This window comes from Lissotriton vulgaris, chromosome 10 (genome assembly GCF_964263255.1).
Source record: "Lissotriton vulgaris chromosome 10, aLisVul1.2, whole genome shotgun sequence".
In the NCBI taxonomy this organism is placed as follows: domain Eukaryota; kingdom Metazoa; phylum Chordata; class Amphibia; order Caudata; family Salamandridae; genus Lissotriton; species Lissotriton vulgaris.
Window position 1 is genome coordinate 923,769,544 of NC_141698.1, and position 21,285 is coordinate 923,790,828.

Consider the following 21,285-nt stretch of genomic DNA (forward strand, 5'->3'; position numbering starts at 1 on the left):
CACTTGTGGATGCAGGAAATTATTGTGATGTTTTGACCCACTACCCAGTGCTGTTCCATCAGGAGACCTGGCCCTTGGGGTGCCCAGCAGTTGAGGGGCTTGTTGCTGTTGATCAAAGTGTGCAGGCCTCGGTAAGAGGTAGAGCAGTGGGTGGTTTGTTAATATTGGTTACGGTCCGCTTTGGGAGGAAGGTAACTAAGCTCCAAACTTCCGGTGTATGGGTTTTCGCGGGGCTAATTGACTTGCTTTCTAATGATGTGTGGATAAATCAGATGGTAAGTCTTAATGTATATGTCCCACCGTCTTGTCCCCTTCAGGATTGTGAACTGTGTAATCTGGTCAACATCCAGATCCTTGTAGTGAAAGATCAACTTTTCAGGTATCTGATGAGTTAATGAAAGAACTGAGATCTGCCTTAAATATTCCTGATTGCACTTTTTTAGTGAGGGGAAGGGAAGAGGATGCTAAGGTTCTAGCCTGATTGTCCAGCTGATCTGATTAATCTCAAAAGTCGATGTAATATTCCGGCGGCCAGAACCTTTAAATATGGTAATAGTAACATTGCTATTGATTATGTTTTGGTTCCAATTCATCTGTGCCCTTGGGTAACAAATGTTGGTGTTCTCAATTTAGGGCCAAGCAATCATCTTGCTCTTAGTTTGGGACTTAAAGATGTAGCTTTGTTTTGTGCACGCCCTATCTTAGCCCCGGAGGTAGACTAACATAGGAGAATTTGGGTTGTAATCACTGAAGACGTCCTGCAAACCCTCTCGTTAATTGATTTCAAACCCTTAGATTTAGAAACAAGTGAGGATGCGATAGGATGGTATAGTAGATTAACAAAGCAATTACTATCCCATTTCAGCATTCTAAGCAATATGGGGCCCTCATAATTCCTGTGGGACCTCAAGGAAGGGAGGCAATTGATTTGACAACACATGTCAGGAAGGTAGAAGAGTGGGAAAAGGCTCACCAGCGTCTGAACTCTAATCTAAGTAACACCAGCCTGAGGGAAGCTATGGTGGCCTCGAAAATTGCTCATCAAAATCTGTGTGTCCATAACAAGAGGTTGTTTTGAGGTTAAGTTTGGAATGAATGCTGCTCGCCATTGTGGACAAAAATAGCAAGAGGTTCTGGAGGCTGGTGAATTCGGTAACCCTCTTATCACCTTCCTCTTTAGAGGAACATATCAGTGAGGAAGACTGGTATACGTTTATCCACTCACTCTATAGGGCTGGCGATTCCGCCAATGGGGCAGTGACTGAGTCCGGTCCACAAGTTGATGCGGAAGTGATCGCAAATACACAGACACCAGTAGTTCTTTCTGAAATAATCAGCAATATGAAGGCCTCCAGATGGCCTACCATATGTGATCTTTATGAAAGATCCTAGGAAGTGGGGACTAATATTGAGCTGTTTGTTTATTTTTTTTAGTACAAAAAGGATATCTCCCGGACTCCTGGAAAGGAGCAGTTGTGAAGCCCATTCCTAAAAAAAGGCAAATTGGATCAAGCAGCAATTTATTGATTAATTAGACTGTTAGATATTACTTCTAAACTGTTTTCTCAAACCTTGCTAAAGCAACTAGCTGCTTGAGCTTTTCAATCCAGCTTGATACCTGTTGAGCAATGGAGTTTTAGAGCGAATTATTCCACAATGGATCACTGTTTCACCTTGTGGGGGGTCACAAGGAGGTCAATGGAGCTAGCAGGTGGCCTATGCTGCTGCTTTGTTGGCTTCCGAGCGGCCTTCAACAGAGTAGGCAGAAGTAAGCCTGGGCGGAGTTCGCGGAGTTCCCCTATGTGGACCTAAGCAAAGTGCATAAAAAACACTGTCGCGCAACGCGGAGCTCCGCGAGCATGGAGTGCATTAAATAAATGACGTTTGCAGTGATTTTTAGTGCCAGGTGCTTGTCCGCACTGTGCAATCATCGCGAACGGCAACATGCCAGTGCAAGCGGGCACTGCTTCCTTTTTGCTGCTCGAGTAGATTTTTTTACTCGAGCTGCAGCTTTCTCAACGTGAACGGATATTTTCTCAAAGAAGCAGTCACGAGCATACGCAACCACTCGCAATGAGAAATCGGACTTCCCGCATTGAGAAATTTTGCTGAGAGGTTGAATTTCCACGCTCGCCAACTTGATGGTGACGATCGCGAACGAGGGAAAAAACTCTGCGAGCGGAGCGGAGTTCACCGCCCAGACTTAGGCAGAGGTATGCTCTGCCACAATCTCCCATCAGGGAAACATCGCTGGGGCCCTGTTAAATTTGTAGAAAGGGCTCCATAGTGATAACTGGGTCCTGGTTGATCTAGATGGCTCGGGTAGCTTGGTGAGAAAAATCCCAGTAGAGAATGGTTTGTGCCAGGGGTGCCTTTTACCTCCTTTGCTATTTAGTTTGTTCATTGCAGACCTTCCTCAGATGTTAAGTGCTACTAATAGTTTTTCACCGTAGATTGGGGGTAGGTATACCAGCTACCTACTGTACGCATATGGTCTTTCAGAGATGCATCTCACACCTATAGGGTTTCAAAGAAAACTTAATGCTCTACATTCTTACTGTCTTGATAATAAGTTAACTATTAATGTTGATAAGAGAAATCATTTTTGGGGGCAAAAAAGAAAAGGCCCTTCACTTGGTTCCTAGGGAATATATACGATTGGAGCTGGTCCATGAATGTAAGAAAGTAGGATCTGCTTTTATGTTTATCCCCACTTTTTGCCTGATGCTAAGCTGTTTTTGACTAGTCTGCTAATCAGGACCCCAGTCTCTCTGCTTTGTCCCTTAAATTGTTATGTTCAGTACTTAGGTACATCCCTGAGTGGATACTGGGGTACCCTTATAAGTCCTTAGTATATGGTACTAAGGTACCCAGGGCATAGGTACCCCAGAGATCCCCCATGTGCTGAAGCATGTATTATGCCACCCCTGGGAGACCATTCAATCTTTAACTACAGGTCTGCCATATCTAGGATCACTGCACTTAAAACCTAGAAGTAACCCCTATTGCGGGCCTTTACAATCCTGAAGTCAGGGTGCTTGGTTCTAAGTGTGAGGGTGCCCCTGCATGAGCAGGCCACCCCTGCAGCCTACGGAGTCCATTCTCCCGGGTTGTAAGTGAAGCAGTCATACACCATATAGAGGGGCACCGTAATTACGCGATGACCATCTCGAAACTTGCTGCAATGCAAAATGGTTGCTGCCAACCAGAAACACGATTCTGCCCTCCTGCTGCTGAACCAAGCTCGAGCAGGGGAAGGCAGAACAATGGGTATCCTGTCACAGGGAGGTGTGACCACCTCCCAGACAGGGTTTAGTGTATTGGGGCAACGCCACTCAGTCTTCATGAGGGGCACATTTGGTGTCCCCATGCATTGTCCAGTTCAAACCAGTCCTGGGAGCCGTTGGCTCACACTCTGGCGGGAAACTGGACAAAGGACATGGGAGTAACCTCCCCTGGGAGGGTCCCCTGAATCGTCCCAACCCTTTCCTGAGGGTACTTAAGGGCTTACCTGTGGGTGGGACCCTAGATCTGTCATGGGACAAGATTCAGATTAGACACCACTTCTTCTTCTACCGTCTGGGCACTCTGAACTTCATCTCCTTTCCAGTCTGCAGCATCATCTGTGCACCAAACAGGAACCTTCCAAGGCCCGTGGGCATCAAAGAGACCTACAGGAATCTCCCTTGGAGTGAAGGAGTCACATTTCCCTGCATGCGCAGGCACCGCAACTAAGTCAACTGGTCTGTTGATCTTGAGCTCCTTCGGACGTGGAAAGGTTATGCAACACAGGTGGTAGTTTTCCACAGTTCTTGAGGCCTGCCCTGCCCTCTTGAGGCCAGTATCCCTTGTGGGGGCTGCCAAACCCAAAACCCTGTGCACCATGCCAACTTGCAGTTGCAAAGGCTTGTTGGATTCTTTCCAAGAAGATCTTCAGGCTCCAAGTAGCCCCAAAATCGAGCATCTCCAGAGACCAGAATCTTCATCCACACCGCATCGTGGCCTGTATCTCTTGACCTCTCTAACTGTGCAATGATCCAAGCTATTAGGAGATAGCTTGCTTTGAGCGCCCAGGCAGATGCAGGCGCTCTACGCTTTTATTTTACAATTACAAATGAAGTGCAGACCGAAAACTTAACGGCCCATATTCTCCTAGAGGTATTGTCAACCCTCTCTTGCAAGATAAATCCTGTGTCACCAATGATAGGGAGAATGGGGGTTGCTGACTTATGTCCTGAGTAAGCATGGGCGGAAAATCCGTTCCGCTCGCGGCTTTTGCAGATTTTCGGTAAATTCGCAATCCGCGAACTCTCGCGAATTTACCGAAAATCCGCACGCAGCGGATTTTTTTTCTTGGTGATACAATATTGCGGCGTGCGGCGTTCACACACCGTCATTCAGCGTTTGCCGAGTTGTTTTTCTCGATATTTTGCGAGTGCTGCGCCATTTTGGATCTTGCTGCGGGATCCCGCGGGAGTTTGGCGACGCATCGCGAGAGTTCGCAATTGCGAACATGTAGGTGCGGCGGGCAGCAACAATCTCGCACTCGCGAAATTACAAAATTTGCAATTCTGCACAAGAAATCCACTAGCAAGCCGCTTAGGGCTAGATGTAGGTAATTTCCATTTACAGACTCTTAAATACCGAATTTTACCGATTCGGTATTTAAGAGTCTGTAAATGGGAAGGGGGCAGATTTAGGTAATTTCAAAATCTGAATTACCCAATCTGTAAAATTCGGTATTTACCGATTCTGTAAATACAGAATCGGTATTTCCCATTGATTCCTATGGGCTTTGAAGCCCATAGGAATCAATGGGAAATACTGATTCTGTATTTACAGAATCGGTAAATACCGAATCCTGCAAGGGTGCAGGGGGTGTCACTTTGACACCCTCTAGCACCCCAAGTACAGGCTTGTGTGCAATGTGACACACATACATGCCCTAAAAGCATGTCTGTGTGTCACATTGCACAGATGTGCATGCACACCTGAATTCTGTATTTTACCACACAATTGGATTGTGTGGTAAAATACCGACTCTTAAGGGCCTGTGGCACTGTAAACTGTGCCACCTACATTTGTAATTACAGAATCGGTATATTTACTGATTCGGTAATTTACCGAATGGGTAATTTTACCGAATCGGTACATATACCGATTCTGTATTTTTCAGCCCCCTACATCTGAAAACCCAAATACCGGTCGGAAACGGCCGAAATGTTTCCGACCGGTATTAGGGCTCCTACATCTGGCCCATAGACCTTCTGAAAATGATGATTTTTATCAGAATAACTCCTCAGGTCGACATTTGCCTGTACTGTTTTGGATTTGAGGCCTTTTGACTTTCTTTGGATCACTATTGGATTAGAAATCAACTTTCACAAGTAAGTTTGTTTGGGGCATTACAGTTGCTATTCTGCAGAAAAACGAGTTTTGCAAAACTGAAAGCACTCAGCAGGTGCAAAAAGTTCACTCATCATTAGTAACCATTCCCTGTAGTACTGCCTGAGGGGCCCCTCCAGAGTTCAGTTGCCTATGTTTGTTTGGGGCATTACAGTTGCTGTTCTGCAGAAAAACGAGTTTTGCAAAACTAAAAGCACTCAGCAGGTGCAAAAGTTCAAACTCATCATTAGTTACCATTCCCTGTAGTGCTTCCTGACTGGGGCCCCTCCAGAGTTCAGTTGCTAGTTGCAACAATTCTATGACCCTGCTCTGACCCTCATAGCAGGCTCATAGAATAGCTACAAGTAGGCCACAAAGGTCCTGGAAAAAAAAATGCACTGCAACAGAAAGCAAATTACAGATAAGAAAGCAGGTGCCAGACTGGAATTTTAAAACAGTGACACATTAATAAATCAACCCCAAATTATTTCATGTCAGTTGAAGCAGGGCAGGTGTGCTTGCTCCCCCCCCCCCCCATAATCTACAGTGATGAACCAGAGGGTGGCATTGATGTACCAGAGGGTGGCATGGGTGAAACAGGGTGGCAGTGGTGAAACAGAGGGTGCTGTGAACCTGTGATGATGAACCAGACGTAGAAACAACATAGTCGCGACCGTTGCGAGCCGACAAGTAAGTTCGCAATTGCGAACTGGTACAAAACCCTCGCGAACTGGCAGAAACCCTTACGAACACAAAAAATAATAATCCGCAAATTCGCGAGAATTCGCGGATTGCGAGTTCGCAAATACGCAAACGCCAAATTCGCAAAATTCGCCAATGCTTAGTCCTGAGGAAGGAAAAGCTTCATATATCAGTCAAGTAAAATGCACCCTTAGGAAATGTGCCAACGGAAACTAGTCAAACAAAGGATTTGCAACTATCTCAAGAATAAGAGCTCTGTTAATTCCTTCCTCACTCCTGAGGCGGCTATGGATTACTTTCCATATCTATATAGAGTCCTGGATAAGTCCCAGTCTCAGATACAACATTTTTAGCATAAGGATTGGCATTGACCCCAGATGACAGATGCCAGGTTTGATGCTAAAAATTATGGTGAACCTGGGTCAGTGTCCCTGCCAGAGGGGTTGCAAATATTCAGTGAGCCATCTCTTGTTGGACTATATACTTTTCCTTAAGGAAAGGACGACATTTCTATGCTCTGTTTTTCTAAAATATGGTATTCAAACACAATGAGGGTTTTATCATGATATGTGGGCTTAGGTTTCAGGCTGTAGCTATTGCTACTGGTCAATTCCTGCAAAAGATTGTAACCTCTTAAGTCAGGTGCTCTCTTGTCAGTTGATCTTGAAAAAATACCTTAGGAGGCTGCCCCAAAGGGAAGGCCTGCGATGTATCGTTGTCTTGTACATTGAACTTTATAACGTTGGTTGGTAAAGTTAGATGCATACTCCGGCTACAGCAAGTCTCCCTAAATGCCGTTGCTAGGCATTTAAAAATGGGCTTAGGTTGTATGTTACTCTTTACATTGCCCTAGTTGGTGAAATTAATTGCTGGACCATGGTAATATGTTTTCCCCTTTCAAGACATTTCAGCTGCACCTTGCACTTTACAAAGTTTTCGTTCCTTAAATGATCTACACGTCCTGGGTTACTATCATATCCTAAATGTTTTTAATTGGTATGATATGATATTGTGAACCCTGATTGAGTATGGCTCTGCACCATGCATTTTACTATGATTTTTCTTTCTTCCTCAAATAAAGTATATATCTTGGCTTATTGCAATATCTTTAATGCTTGTAATTGGTTTGAGTTGATATTGTAATCTGTGATTGAGTTTAGATATGTTAATTAAATTAAGTGTCGTATGACTTTTATGACGTAAGTCTGTATGTCAAGTTAAGTCTGTCATATTTCTATAAGAATGTACTTCTTAGAATTAAAGGATTTTGACTGACTGACACTGGATGTGTTTTTATGATGCAACTGTCAGCATAGACGGTGATGCCGCTGTTAATCTACGGAGCGTATATTTCTACCTGTTTTTCTCACAGGCCATAACTTCACTTATTAAATGATTTTTCACACATGCCTGAATTTCTCAAATCTGTAGTTTGCAACCACCTTGGAGTCAGATGATATCTCTGATAGGGTTGCCAATTGAGCTGTATTAATCAATGATATTTCATTAACTACCTTGCAAATTTGAAAGAGTATCTAGTGGGTATTGTGGCACTAAAATGATTAGTGAGAGTGACGCAAGTCAGTGACACATATGAGAGGTCCTTCCTTAGGTTATGTGGCACTTGTTCAGAACAACATTGAAGACTTTCAATATCTGGTCTTGCATGCAGTTGTTCTAGGACTCACCTATCTCTTCAGGAATTTCTCCAACCCGAGATGGAATTGGACTTTCTGCGTCCAAAATTTCCTCAGTGGAAGATAAGCTGCCGGGCTCATCGAAATCCTCGGAGTAGTCTGACTTGTCTCCTCTGCTGGATATTTCTTCTTGGTCTGAGTTGTCATGTTCCTCTACAGTCAGCTTATTAACACTCGGTGGAGCGGATTTTGACCTGCATTTGTCTTGGGCTTGGTTACAATGACCCATGGAAGTCTTGCTGCGGTTTCCTAGGAGCTCAATACCCACGATATCACCTTCTTTGGTTTTACCTACTAAGTGATTATGCTTCACTAGCTGAGCCTCTTGTTTCTCAATGAAAACCCGTAGTTGTTCCTGGACAAATGGAATGTTCAAAATGGCACTTGCTGTGGGCCTCTTCTCTGGGCACTTATCAAGAATGGTTTTGATCAAATTGTGCATACATTCTGAATAACATTCAGGAACATCAGAATATTTGCCTTTTACAATTTTATAAAACAGACTAACAAGATTCATTGCTTCAAAGGCTGGCTTCAAGGCACATATTTCAAAAAGGAGACAACCAAGGGCCCAAATGTCAGACTTGGAACTGTATGGCACATCCTGACAAAGTTCTGGACTGAGATAAAAGGGAGTGCCTACACATGTGCTGGCCATATCGAAGGTGCTATTCAGAATTTTTGATATCCCAAAGTCCCCTAGCTTAACCATGCCTTTCTTGGTGAGGAACACATTGGATGTTTTGATATCCCGGTGAAGGATTTTCATAGAGTGAATATACTGCACCGCCATTGCTAATTGTACAAACCACTCCATAACTGTATCTTCTGGGTAGTACGATCCATTTCTACTTTTAATATGGTCATCTAATGTCCCTCCATCACAGTAGTCCTCAACAATAAAAATATGTTCATCTTCTTTATCAGAGAAATGTTCATGGCATGCAACAATATGGGGGTGTTTAAGTTTCTGTAAGATTGTGGCCTCCTGTAGGACAGATTCTTTGGATTTTATTTTTGTCTTTGGATCAATCTTGATTCTTTTGACTGCATAGAATTTTTTGTTCTCCACATTTTTCATGAGGAAGACTTCGGCACTGGCTCCTCTGCCTAGTGACAGAATGCTCTCGTACTTGTCCATTCGGATCCAGGATTGTTGAAAACTAAAAAGGAAATAAGAGGTGATTGTTACTTTTTCTACCTAAAAAGTGGTTAGTCATTGCCTTATGTTTGACTACTAGATAATTTCTGCTTTCGAAAATGTGTCCAATACATTTAATATTATTAATGTGCATATTCAAATGTGGTGCATGTAGTACGGGTATAGTCACTTCTACCCCTCCCAACTTACAGTGAAAGCAAATGAGGAACAAGGTGTCAGTTTTATCAATAAATACAAGAAAGGAATGAGGGAAAAGGGCTATATTTGATCCCAAGGTGGCCTCAAACAAAATGTGTCTTCCCCTCTGACACTCGGTAGTTTAATATAGACCGGCAAATTGTTGAGGTCAACTTTGAATTATTTTCGATTGAAAGAGCTTGACCTCAACAACATGTTTTATTAAATTAAACTATGGAATTTTATCTATGTTCAAATGGTTCATCCAGTCCAGTACCTTCACCACACTAAACCCTCAGTGGTATTGCATCTTATGAAGTAATGACAGAGTTGAAATCATCAGAGCCAGCCAGGTCAGCCGTAGAACACGTATCCATTAATATTGAAAGAAAACCCTCATACCATTCTTCAGAATTTGAATTATACAAGTACACCAACCTTCAAGCACATTATCAGACATAACTACTCGACTTAAATTCCACCAAGAACTCGACTTTGCCATTTACAGAGGATTTAGCTTCCAAAATCAAATAAAGAAGTTTGACTCACTTTTCCCACCCAATCCTGTTTTTTTCTATCATTTGCATATCACTCACACAAATCAGAGGCACCTAGGCAGAGAATTTGCCATCAACCCTATTCTTAGTTTGGTTTTCTTTATGCTTACTTCTGTTAACCTCTTTCCCTGACACCCTTAATAATGAACGTTGATTAAGTTGAGTAACATGAATCTTCAACATCTCCACTGGGGAAAAGACAGATGTCCAATGCAGTATAAAATGACATGCCTAAACCACCTTCTTAATACATCCTTTGCCTCCCAAAATTCCAAGCATTGCAGTTTCGATGTCCTTCATGGCAGCCCTATTTAAACGTTCAGCAAGATACGTTCAGCAAGATAATTTACTTATGTGGTGTACACAGGCATTCTCTCCTTAAAACCTTTTGTCTTCATTAACTAAATTGAACTCCATTATCTGGTGTAAAAGATGATGATAGGCCCCACCTTAAAATTCTCTTGGAGGAAACTCTAACAATGAATCAGTAGTGGGATTAGAGTCAAACTTTAATTCTGACCCTTTTGAGCAATAACCTGTAAGGAAAACCATGAACCTCATGCTAGATTCCAGCTTCTTAAACAGCCTCATAATATCCACGGCCATACTTTTCTAAGGGGAATGGAATGAGATTAAGATGAGTAGCCCTACATCTCCTTTTTTGTCGAAGATTCTTCATTTTTCAAAAACAATTGACAAACTCTCCAATTATTGAGTCCATATGTGGCCGCCAATAAGTGGGTCTAATCATTTTTTATAGCTATTCCCTAAAATGTCCTTCATAAATAACCCCAATGATGGCAGCTCTCACAGCCACAAGGGAAAGAAATGTGTCAAGCATTAACAACAATACTCCCATTAGTCAAATTATCCTTTACTTTCCAGAAAGATTGTAAACCAGAAACATGCCCCCTTCGACCACATACTTGACCTGAGCTAAAACTCTGTCTTCACACAAAGGTGAAGGTCAATTTGATTCATATTCGAAAGTAAACTTGTCATGGATTGGTTCAATTGTAGATAATGAATCTGCCCTACAATTCATTGCATCAGGAATGTACCACAAACTGCGACACAGATAGAATTTGAACCAAAGTAGGTGAAGACTTTCCAATACTATCGTTAGGTAAAAATACATTAAATGCTTATGATATGTATAAAGACAGAATGGTTCCCCCACAAATAAGTTTTAAAAAGTTCCACTCCCCACAAGAAAGCCAGTGCCTCTCTGGAACTTGCAGAACTGTGCAAGACATAGAGGAATGAGTTAGGTGGTACCCGTTTCTTCGCTTTATTCCTAAACGAGGAAAGACAGACAGATAATGCCCAGGTAATGAGAATTCAGATGTGTTTTTGCGGTTTGCAAAGTTGGTATGATACCAGATGACTGATGTGTGTAGAGCCCCCATGTACTATTCCCACACAATTATAAGACAGTGTGGCTTCTGCTAAAAAAACGATTATATTACGGGTTATGGTACCAATAAACTTTCTGGGAAGGCTGTCTTTGATAACAATGGTTATCCAGATTTCTTTAATTTTTTGTTAAATAGTTCTATTTCTCTTATAAAAAGATTTTTTTAATGCTTTGCTCATAGTTATTAACATTTATACTGGTCAGGAAACAGGCTAGGATAAGCTGGGCCATGTTAGTTCTGCCATACAACAGGGGAGACTTGTCATTTCTAGATCTGCCGGCTTATTACGTTAATGCCCAAGGGCAGTATGACCCTCAATTAATGAATTGCTTTCTAATCTAATAGCACTCATGTTTTACATTATTAGCAAGTACCAAATGACAGAAAATGATACAAATAAATGGAGGATGATTGCGTTAGAATTGACAAAGACTGGCTAAATAATGTGGGTTTGCTCTAATTACTTCATTGGAACAATTTTGGGATATTGCAGTTTGGGAGTGATCTCTGTGGCAGTCTTTCATAAAACTGCACGAAAATTAAATCTGCACATTTAGATACTCTACATACCTGTGCTTTCCAAAGGGGGATTCGTCAATTTTTGCTGCATGTTTAACAAGTATTGGAAATGCAATAGGTCTCGCATTAGAAAAGTTTGATCTATTGGTGTTGTGGAAATGTAATTATTTTTTGAGTTATCTTTATGTTTTTCCAATAATAAAAGTATTAATTTTGTTCTTTGAAATGGCAATAGTTATAAAAGTAGCAAATGTGACACCTATAGCATTAGTAAAGGTACATGTTTAGTTTTTCCCTGTCTTACATGTATTGATCTGACAATTCCCAATGGCGTAGAATTTTTCGAAATAATTAATACTGACATAATATTTGTTGTAATTTATAATGGTACTAGATTTAACGTTTGTAATTTATCACTTGACTATCGACGGCAGAAAGGGGCGTCGAAAGATGGGAGGGGGAGTTGGTATCCTTGGTTTGCTTGCGCTGGACGATAGGGGTCAGACATGGTGCGATTGGGGGTTGGTTCTGGGCAGTCGAGGTGCGGGGGTGGGGGGATATGCGGGCAGCTGCAGTGCTTGTGGCGGCTTGAATGGTGGTGCAGTCTGAGAAGAGAGGGCTGCTGATACAGGTTGTGAGGTGGGGGGTGGGGTGTCAGCCGCATGGGCTGCTCTGGAGCATAGCGTTGTAATATAGAACGTTACGGCCATTAAGGGGCTCCTGATGGCTCTGGGGATGGTGCAGTGCAAGGCGAGCAAGAGGTGGGCGAGGTAAAGGGGAGTGGGGGGGATTGTGGCACCAACGCAGTGCCCTCTTGCGCAAGACGTGGGGGGGTTGGAAGGCATCCATGGGGGAGAGAAAATAAATGATTAAATAAAGTTTTCCGTGTAGCAGAACAAGCGGGTTGCAGGCGGTGCTGAGGTGGGGTGGGCAGAGATCGGAATTAAGTGAGGAGATGGACGGGGCAGCGGGCGACTCTAGGAGAGTCAAAGGGCTGCGTCTGGGGGGGCGTGTGGTGTGTCCATTGGTGGGTGGTTGGAGTTGCAGTGCAGCATTGGGAGGGGCAGTGCTAAGGGAGAAAGTTGGAGGGAGGCAAAGGGCGCCACGTGGGCACCAACACAGGGCAGCCAAGGTGGAAATGCACAACTCGCTGTGAAGTGTGTCAATGGTTTCATTGTACTGAACCACTGCTCCCTTATGTGATGGGAAGAAACAAAATGAAATGTGAATGACACTTTAACATGCCATAGGATGACGATGCTGACGAAAAGCATATATTATGCGTTGGAAAACTGTTGAAGCTTGTGAGAAATCTAAAGCCATCTGTAGACGAGACCTAAAATAGCCTTTGTGGACAGAGATGATTTTAACAACTTTCGTTTTATATTGTGACTCCCTGTCCTCTTGAAGGTCTTAGAGAAACAAGCGTGCCCATCGAATCCAAGAAATACCCCTTATGAAAACCTTCGGAATAACCTGTAATCTGAGATCATAACAGTTTTCAGTAAAGAGATGTGGGAGTACATGTTTTTATTGCATGGCTCAGCTTTGGGCTGGCTTTAGGATCAAGTAAAAACAAGTAAAGCTGTTGGCAATGAAGCAGGGGGCGGGGCAGCGGAACCCTTTGATGTAGCTCACGGCCTGGCGGCCGTGAAAGTGCAAGCAATTAGGGGGGAGGAGAAGTGAGGCACAGATGGCTGGCTTTCATGTGCATGCACTTTTTAGGTCAATGCGCTTGCGCATTGAGCCTTGCTTTTCACGGGCACAGCATGAAATACCCGATGGTTAAGCTCTCGTTAAGCCCCAATATCTCTCGCAAGCTCAATGCGCAAGCGCATTGACAGGCGAGACCTAAAAATCAACGGCCTTGTAATGCACTGGATGTCTTTTCCTAATACAGGGTGATGGCCTCAATGAAAACTTACATAAAGGCATATTCAGCACCTCATGCAGACTTTAAGACATTACAATACGACAGTAAAATTCTGGGATCTGATCATCTCCAATATCTATGCCACACCACCATCTGAAACCACTAGAAGCAACATCAGGGCTACACAACATTAGGAAGAAGCTCTCAACATTGAAATTGCAGAAGGAGATATGCAATCCATTCCAACTGATACATTTTAGATATGGACTTTGAATTTAAAATATCTTACTTGTACAAAATGAATGCGGTGGCATCAGAGGCATATGCTCTAGGTTTGGAAGGAACCCATAGATTTATTTGTAATACCTGGTACAGATGTGCTTATCCAATCCAGATGTTCTGGGGAGAGAGGGTATCTGATATCATGTGTGTGCCACTAGCTCCTGATCCAGCTGTGGTATTGCTGAACGATGTACTTAAAGTCCCTAAAATATCTAGGAAGCAACTACAACTTTCACTATTATTTGCACTGTGAAACTGTCCACGTTGCTTCTAGACCTCATAGTTTATGGGGGCAGTACGAACGGCTTACGCTTAAAGAAGTAAACTCAATTATGCACTGCTGATTAGTCCACTAGATGTGTGAGGAATGCAATTCGAAAGCATCAGATTTGTGCCTGCAGAGACTATGCAGCTAGAGGATAGTGTGCAACTGCATACCGTGCATGAATATTTTTGGGAATGTTCTTTGAAAAGAAGGAACTATATTCAATATAAGTGGATCCCGCTGCTCTTTGGTTCTTTTCTTTTGTCATGACTATTCCATTAAGAAATATGCTGATAAGCCTTGTACTACATTAATCTGTTCTTAAGTTATGTCAAATGGCTGCACATACTGTAATGGTGTTGATATGATAATTTTAAAATACCAAGTCACATTTTTAACTACCTTCATCATGCATGATATATTTACAAAATCTAAATCCAAATGATTTATGAATAAGAGTAGTGAGACCCCACCCACCCTAGAATGTGTAGCAAAAGAAAACAAATATCTCTGCAGACCGCGTATCTTTTACACAAGAAGTAAACCCTTGTGGGCTTCTTAGACATTATTAATAAGACATTGTATGCCTTGCAAGATATGACAAGTCTTACCTGGGTTTGAGGATTTTTCAGCCATTTGCATTCCTGGTAAGAAATACACCCTCTACTTCCCCACAGCCTCCTACCTCAGTCCCACCTCCATAATCATTAGGACAACTGATATTAGTGGCAAACAATCTCACATATGAATACTGCTTCAGAGTATCACCACATAACTGCACATATCTGGCTAACACCCAAAAGCTATCACACAATATACGTTTAAATGAATCCTACCCCATTTGTGTTTCTGTGATGAATACTGTGTGAAATATTATCAGACCACAATCGATTATAATAAAACATTAAACTGTGTTTGTGTTTCAAGCAAGAGTGTGCCTGGAAGGCCTTATTAATTAAATTAGGCTTGGTTTCAATATATACCGCCAACCAGACCCAAATGGGTATCAGAATGCTTCAGAACAATTAAAATTAAACAAGGTGCGTGACTGGATAAAAGGAATAAGCCATGTATCAGGCCTTTACTCAACCAGTGGACATTTAGAAAGTACACAAAGGATATATTTATGCAGAGCTATATATGATGTGAGGAGGTGAGGGTTGGGGTGGTGGTGGCGATTGGGGTTTGTCCATTGTAGGGGGACTGCAAAGTAGGTTGTATGCTAAATTTAGGTCAGAGGCAAGGCTTCAAATGGAGCATGAAGCGGGGGCGGCTCCTCCGCAATGGCGGAGGAGAGTTGCCCCACTGGCTCAGAGCCAGCAAGAGAAAAATAAAACAATATACTATAATCGTTTTATTTTTTATTTGTCGGCTCTGAGCCAATGTGTGCAGGGAGGGGTGGGGCCGGGGCCACTGAAGGGAGAGAGGGACTGGTCTGGGCACTTATAAGTGCCCCTGTGTGTTTACCTGGCAAAATACACATGCACACTTAAATTTCTCCAACCGGACTGTTTTAAACAGCCGGGTGCGAGAAACAGCACTGACTCCCTGTCCTGAGTGGAGCGTCAAACCAGCCCGCTCAGGCCAATCCCTGAACTGCTCTCACAGAATGAGAGCAGAAAGGGGATTACACAGGGAGGCTCTGCTGCTGTCCCAGAGTCTGCTGGAACCAGGAAGAAGCAGAAGACCGAGGCACAAGGAGCGATGCGGCCAGTAGCTTCTGTATATGTTTTTTTTCCCTTCTTAAATTATTAACCCCCTCCTCCCCGCGTCACCATCTCTTCATTGTGTCGGCGGCCACAGGCATGAAGTTTAGTTAAATTTAGTGAGGATTCAGGATTGCACTATAGTCTTAAAGTTGTCATTTTGAATGAATGGTTTGACTTTTCAAAGGAGTCTGATTTGGTGTTTTGTGCTACTTGCTATGTTGTTGAGTATTGCTGGCATACAGGTGGGATGAGATTTCAGATTTATTCAAGAGAGTGGCAAGTGGTTTCCATGTATAAGTAAAAAAAGGCAGGTGAGAGAGTGGTACATTGTGGGGCCTCCTTTTTCGAGGGAGAAGGGGGCTTAGATGCCATTAGCCAGTGTTACATGTTTAGAGCAATTTGAGAGGTAGGATTTGATCCATTGTGAAATCAAACTCTTTGAACGCATATGTTCTCCCAGGATTTTAGCAGAGAGATAGCATTGATGTATCAAACACTGCAGACAGATCTAGGAGAAAAAGCAGGCACGTTATACTTATTTAAAATAGTGTGATTGTCGTGTATTACTTGTAGCATAGCCGATTCTGTGTTACAGCCAGTTCTGATCAGGCAGATGAAAAATTAGATACTAGGCAGATATTGTTCTACGCCCCCCCACCCAAACTCTCACCAGAAGAGGGGTGATTTCAACTACTTTGAGACTATCAACGCCTTGTGAAGGGAGAGTCATTTATCCCAGTCAAGAGTGGAGTGTAGGTTGTGGTTATTTGAGAATTTTGGGCAGAATAGAGTTTGAAAAGTGATCACAAAAGTTTAGATTTGTGGTTGTTGATTTGATGTTGGGAGTGTATTACTTCCTTGAATATTTACTTACCATCTCATTGGAATGTTGTCAGTTACTTATTATGATGGCTGATGGCCAGTTTGTGTCCTGAGAAAGTTTGATCATTTTTATTTTCGTTTTGAAGATGTAGAGATGTTTTTGAAAGATTGTTTTATTTCGGGGAGGACAATGGTTGACTATGAACAGCTGAGATCCTTGATGAGGTAGAGTAATTTTCTCAGAGGCATCAGTACACCTCTGATAAAGTTGGCCTTTGCCAGTGGTTTTTTCACCATGCACATTGTATGTATATGGTAGTTCTTTAGTGCAAATCAAGCCAAAAAGTAGTGTAGTACTGTATGTGGTCAAATAAGACCATATATTCTACAAGTAATAGAAGTGGAAGCAGGGTTGCGCGTGGCTACCGCACTGTGACACAGTGTTCTTTAAAGAAAGAAGTCTTCAACTATTTCGTACATTAAAGAAACACAGTGGCACTACTGATCGATATGGGGATGTTGCTCCATATCCTGGGTGCATAGATGGAAAGAGGCCTGCTGCCTTATTTTTACTTTTATATACACTTCTTAGTCCGCAATCTGACTGTTTCCTGGCTGCAGGTGTCCCTAATCTATACCCTTTTCATTATCCCTTTTCTTCACTCTTGCTTACTCTTCCTTTTTCCTTTTTAATTTTCCCTTTTTTTCTTTTCCACTCTTTTTGTCCTTCACTTTTTCTTCACGTGTTTTCTCCTTTTCTTTTTCTCTTTTATTTTGTTTCTTGGACATTTTCCAGGAATATCATGATCTATTATTCAACTCTTTTCCATTTTGCACTTGGATGATATAGGAGCACTCATTTGATTGTTTGTGTTTACTAGCTAAGGATGATCACAGCTGTTATTAATGGAGAGTCAATTGTATGGTCTTGAAACCATGTTTTGTAATATTATTATATTCAAAAGTGAATACATCAACAATAAACCTATGTAATTTTAAACTATTTTAATGTTGACTGAAAAGTCTATAATGGTGTAATATATAATTGTGTATAGATGTTGAATATTTTTATTATGTTTCTTAGGCTTTTTCCTGAAGAAGGCGTTTGTTTACACGCCGAAACGCGCGTCGATTAAAGATAAAAGACAAGATTGCCACTTATACATTGTTATGTACATTTTTAAATATTCACTAATCTTATGAATTTTGTTGATGACTGAATGTAATTTTATATTGTATTTTGTTTGCTTTTTTTTTAACAATTAAAGGCTCCATATATTTTTTACATGGTTTATCTGTCTGTTACTCTCCTATATTTCATTAATATGATGTTGATTAATATAATTGCCTAGGAATTTATTCACTCATATTGTGTGCCGACAACCAGCATAGATGGAGAGCTTGTGAACAATATAAGTGGAAGTGCAAGTGCTTATAGCAAAGGCTTTGTAAATGATGCAGTTGCTTAGTAAAATTGTACAGGCTGGCAAGGGGAGCTAGTGGAGTTTCATCATATTTCTTCAGACCCTGGATGAGACATGCTACAGTGTATGATGCGCCTTAGGGTTGGCAATGTGGAGTATGGGAGGCCGCTGAGTTGAGCATTACAACCATCCAGATTCCTTAAAAGACCGAGCTGGTAGCAGTACTGCTTTAGTTTTTAGGTCGAGCATAGCCAGGCAATGTACTGTCTCTTGTGACATGCTGTATTCACTCTGTCAGCTTACAGCCCACCTCTAGCTTTTGATTTGCTTTTGTCAGTTTCCTTTTAAAAACGTTGCTTCTAAGTGGATAATGGTTCCTGCTTGTCCCAACTTTTTCTCAATTACTAACACCCATGGAGTGTTGCCGCAAGACTTGTCCTCTTTCACTTGTGCCATTTTATTTTGTGTCTTTGGAACTTTTTTTTTTTACATTCAGACCGAGCACTTCCCACTTAGCGTGGCACCTGATTCACGGCTACTACGCTTCAATGCAATCAAGCACTTCTCAACTGGTTGGTTGTGGCATATGCTTCAAGGACGCCACGCTTCAACCAATGTTCTTTTAATTTATGCTTTTGGTGGACTGAGCGCTTGGCGCAGCACCCTATTCACTTTTATTATTTAGATCAGCGTTTCCCAAACTGTGGTCCGCGGACCCCCAGGGGTCCGTGACACATTCCCAGGGGGTCCGCCAGACTCGATTGCCTTCCATCAGCTTTACTGAAATGACCATGCCTACACGCACTGATAATAACCGCGCAGGGGCGGCGGGATCACAACAAAATTACCACAATTAAATCGGCAATCACCATTCAGCTTTAGGTGCAAGCTGAAGGGTAATTGGCTTGTTTTATTATTTGATTATTTGCGCTCGCACATCAGTGCGTGTTCACTTGCATTTACGGCCAACCTTAGAGCATTTTGCCGCCCAATGTCGTGTCTCCACTTTCTGCCCTGAATACTGAGTACTGCTGTGCCTCTTGTTTCAATGCTAAACAGCGTTTATTTCCGGCACCTCGGGCCAGCAGGAGGGCACTTACCCGATGGAAAGCACAGATAAGCATGTGAGTGTTTTAATTTACGGCTATACAAGTGTGGACCAGGGGAATTCACAGCAGCCCTTTGAAGATTCTTCTCGTGTGTTACGAGTGATCAGCTTGTTGTGTGCTGGTGGCAGTGACATCATGGTTTATTCATGTCACTAGGGTTGCTTTCATTAAAAGTGTGGCTGCAAGTGTAGTCCAAATGAATGAATTTATTTTAACTTGGTTTATGCATGTCACAATTTGCAATCAATGCATGTAATGATTTAATCCTTATTCTGAAAACTGTATTTACCCGACACAGGTGCACCGTGATTGTCATCACATCATAAACTAAATAGCCCCCTCCCCCACACACAAAACCCTGCCTTGATGAAATATCCATATGTTAAAAGCGCACACACACATTTAAAAGTGTTTCCTTTTTATTTATGTTATCAGCCTCATGGAAGTGAAAGAGAACATCGCTATAAAAATCCAAGTTGCTTTTTCTAGAAGTGTGTCTGAATAAACACAGTTGTTCAGGGTCTTGTTGATCTACCTCTTGTTCCGCCCGCCCTACTGCTGAATAAATGAAATCCATGACTTCAAGGGGCTACACACATTTTTTAATTTTGCTAGCCATTGGTGACTCAGTCACTGAGGTAGATTTGCCATTCCTGAATAATTGTCATTCATAGCTCATGAAATAAAAATATGTATGCTGCTCCTTCAATAGGTAGGAACCCAAGGCATGATACTAATGCCAAGTGCTTGGCCTGCCAGGAATGAATGTAAGTGCCTCATGTTACGACTGAAGAACTGTTATCTGGTTTACTAATCTGTATTACTTGCATTATTTTAATTTACGGGTACACAAATGCACTTAAAATAACTTAACATGCTGCACTACACGGGACTGGTGTCTCATCTCAAGAAGATGAAAGTGCTTCAGAAACCGTTTGAAAAATGTAGAAACAGACCTGACGAGTCAACTTCCCGAAATAAAACCAAACACTAAAAAGTTAGTCGCTGAGATGCAGCACCATCCTTCCCATTGAAATGTTTTGATTTTCGCAAATTTTTTCAAAATAAAATTATAAAAGCTTCAGTAATTTGAGTATTTGCTTGATGTGTAATTGTTTGCTTATTTTTTGCAAATTACTTTTGTAATTTCCGAAATTTATTTTATAACATACAAAATGCTTGGGGGTCCCCGCCTTCCAATAGTGATTCAGTGGGGGTCCTCAGGAGTCAAAAGTTTGGGAACCACTGATTTAGATCAAGCCACTAGATGTGTCTGGCCTTTAAATACCGGCTTCAGTGCTCTGCCCACTTTACTCGCAGCTCCTTTAATTTACAGCCAAGTGATTCAACTGGAGCTACGCTGCGTGGGGATGATTCTTCTGTGACTGCCCTTGCTGCTCTTGTTGACTTTAACAGTGGGTTTTTTAAATATATTTTAAGCTTAGCATTGCGACAGCATTTCCCCTCTCCTCTTCTTCACAGTACTTAGAGCCCCATGGTAAAGGCAGGAGGGTGTAACTGGAGCCTTTAGAATGTGCTGTCAGTAACCCAGCTTCTCTCCTTGTCTGATTTACAACCGCCTTCGTTTAAGGTTTACAAATTCTCATTTTAATAAAAGTATGTCAAATTATTTCCAGAACGTTAAATCAAGCAAGAGATTGAAAATCTATGCTGTTTCATTTGCATAACTGAATATTTTAACCCCTATACTTTTTTGCAAAATTACGCTTTTTTATGTTTCTTTCTGTGCGAGCTGAACACTCCACTGCGGAAAAGTACCGTAGGCCTGTGTTTGTACTGAAGCGGCCCCCTCCTCCAAGTGGCCACCCAGGTGCCTGCAGATGTTGCCCTAAACTGTTCAATCCTTGAGGGAAATGACTAGTTGATATATCCAGTATTGGAAGTGGAAAGCACTTGCGGCTGCATCCCATACACAGTGGGGTTGAGATATTTCAGCAGAAAGGTGGTGGAGTGAAGACGGACAGACCACAAGGGACTGTTCAGTGACAATCCTGCTGTGCATTATTTACATAAAGTCTCTCCCCAATAACCACGTGGTCTTACTCTTTGGATGACAAGTAGAATTAATTTTAAGGTTCATGCCCCTGATGCAGAGATGTGTTGCAGGTATGACACTGTTAACATGGCCAAGGTTACTTGAAAGACCTGTGTGTGTAATCCTGG

General features: G+C 42.1%; 1 protein-coding gene across 1 annotated transcript in view; it reads right to left on the reverse strand.

Moving 5' to 3' along the window:
- LOC147689019 (uncharacterized) overlaps positions 1–21,285 on the reverse strand; it is a 120,651-nt gene that overhangs the window by 74,694 nt on the left and 24,672 nt on the right. Inside the window, exon 2 of the mRNA XM_086941903.1 lies at positions 7,776–8,947. Coding sequence (XP_086798029.1) covers positions 7,776–8,925 — 1,150 coding nt within the window. The 5' untranslated portion in view covers positions 8,926–8,947. The remainder of the gene's footprint in view (positions 1–7,775; positions 8,948–21,285) is intronic.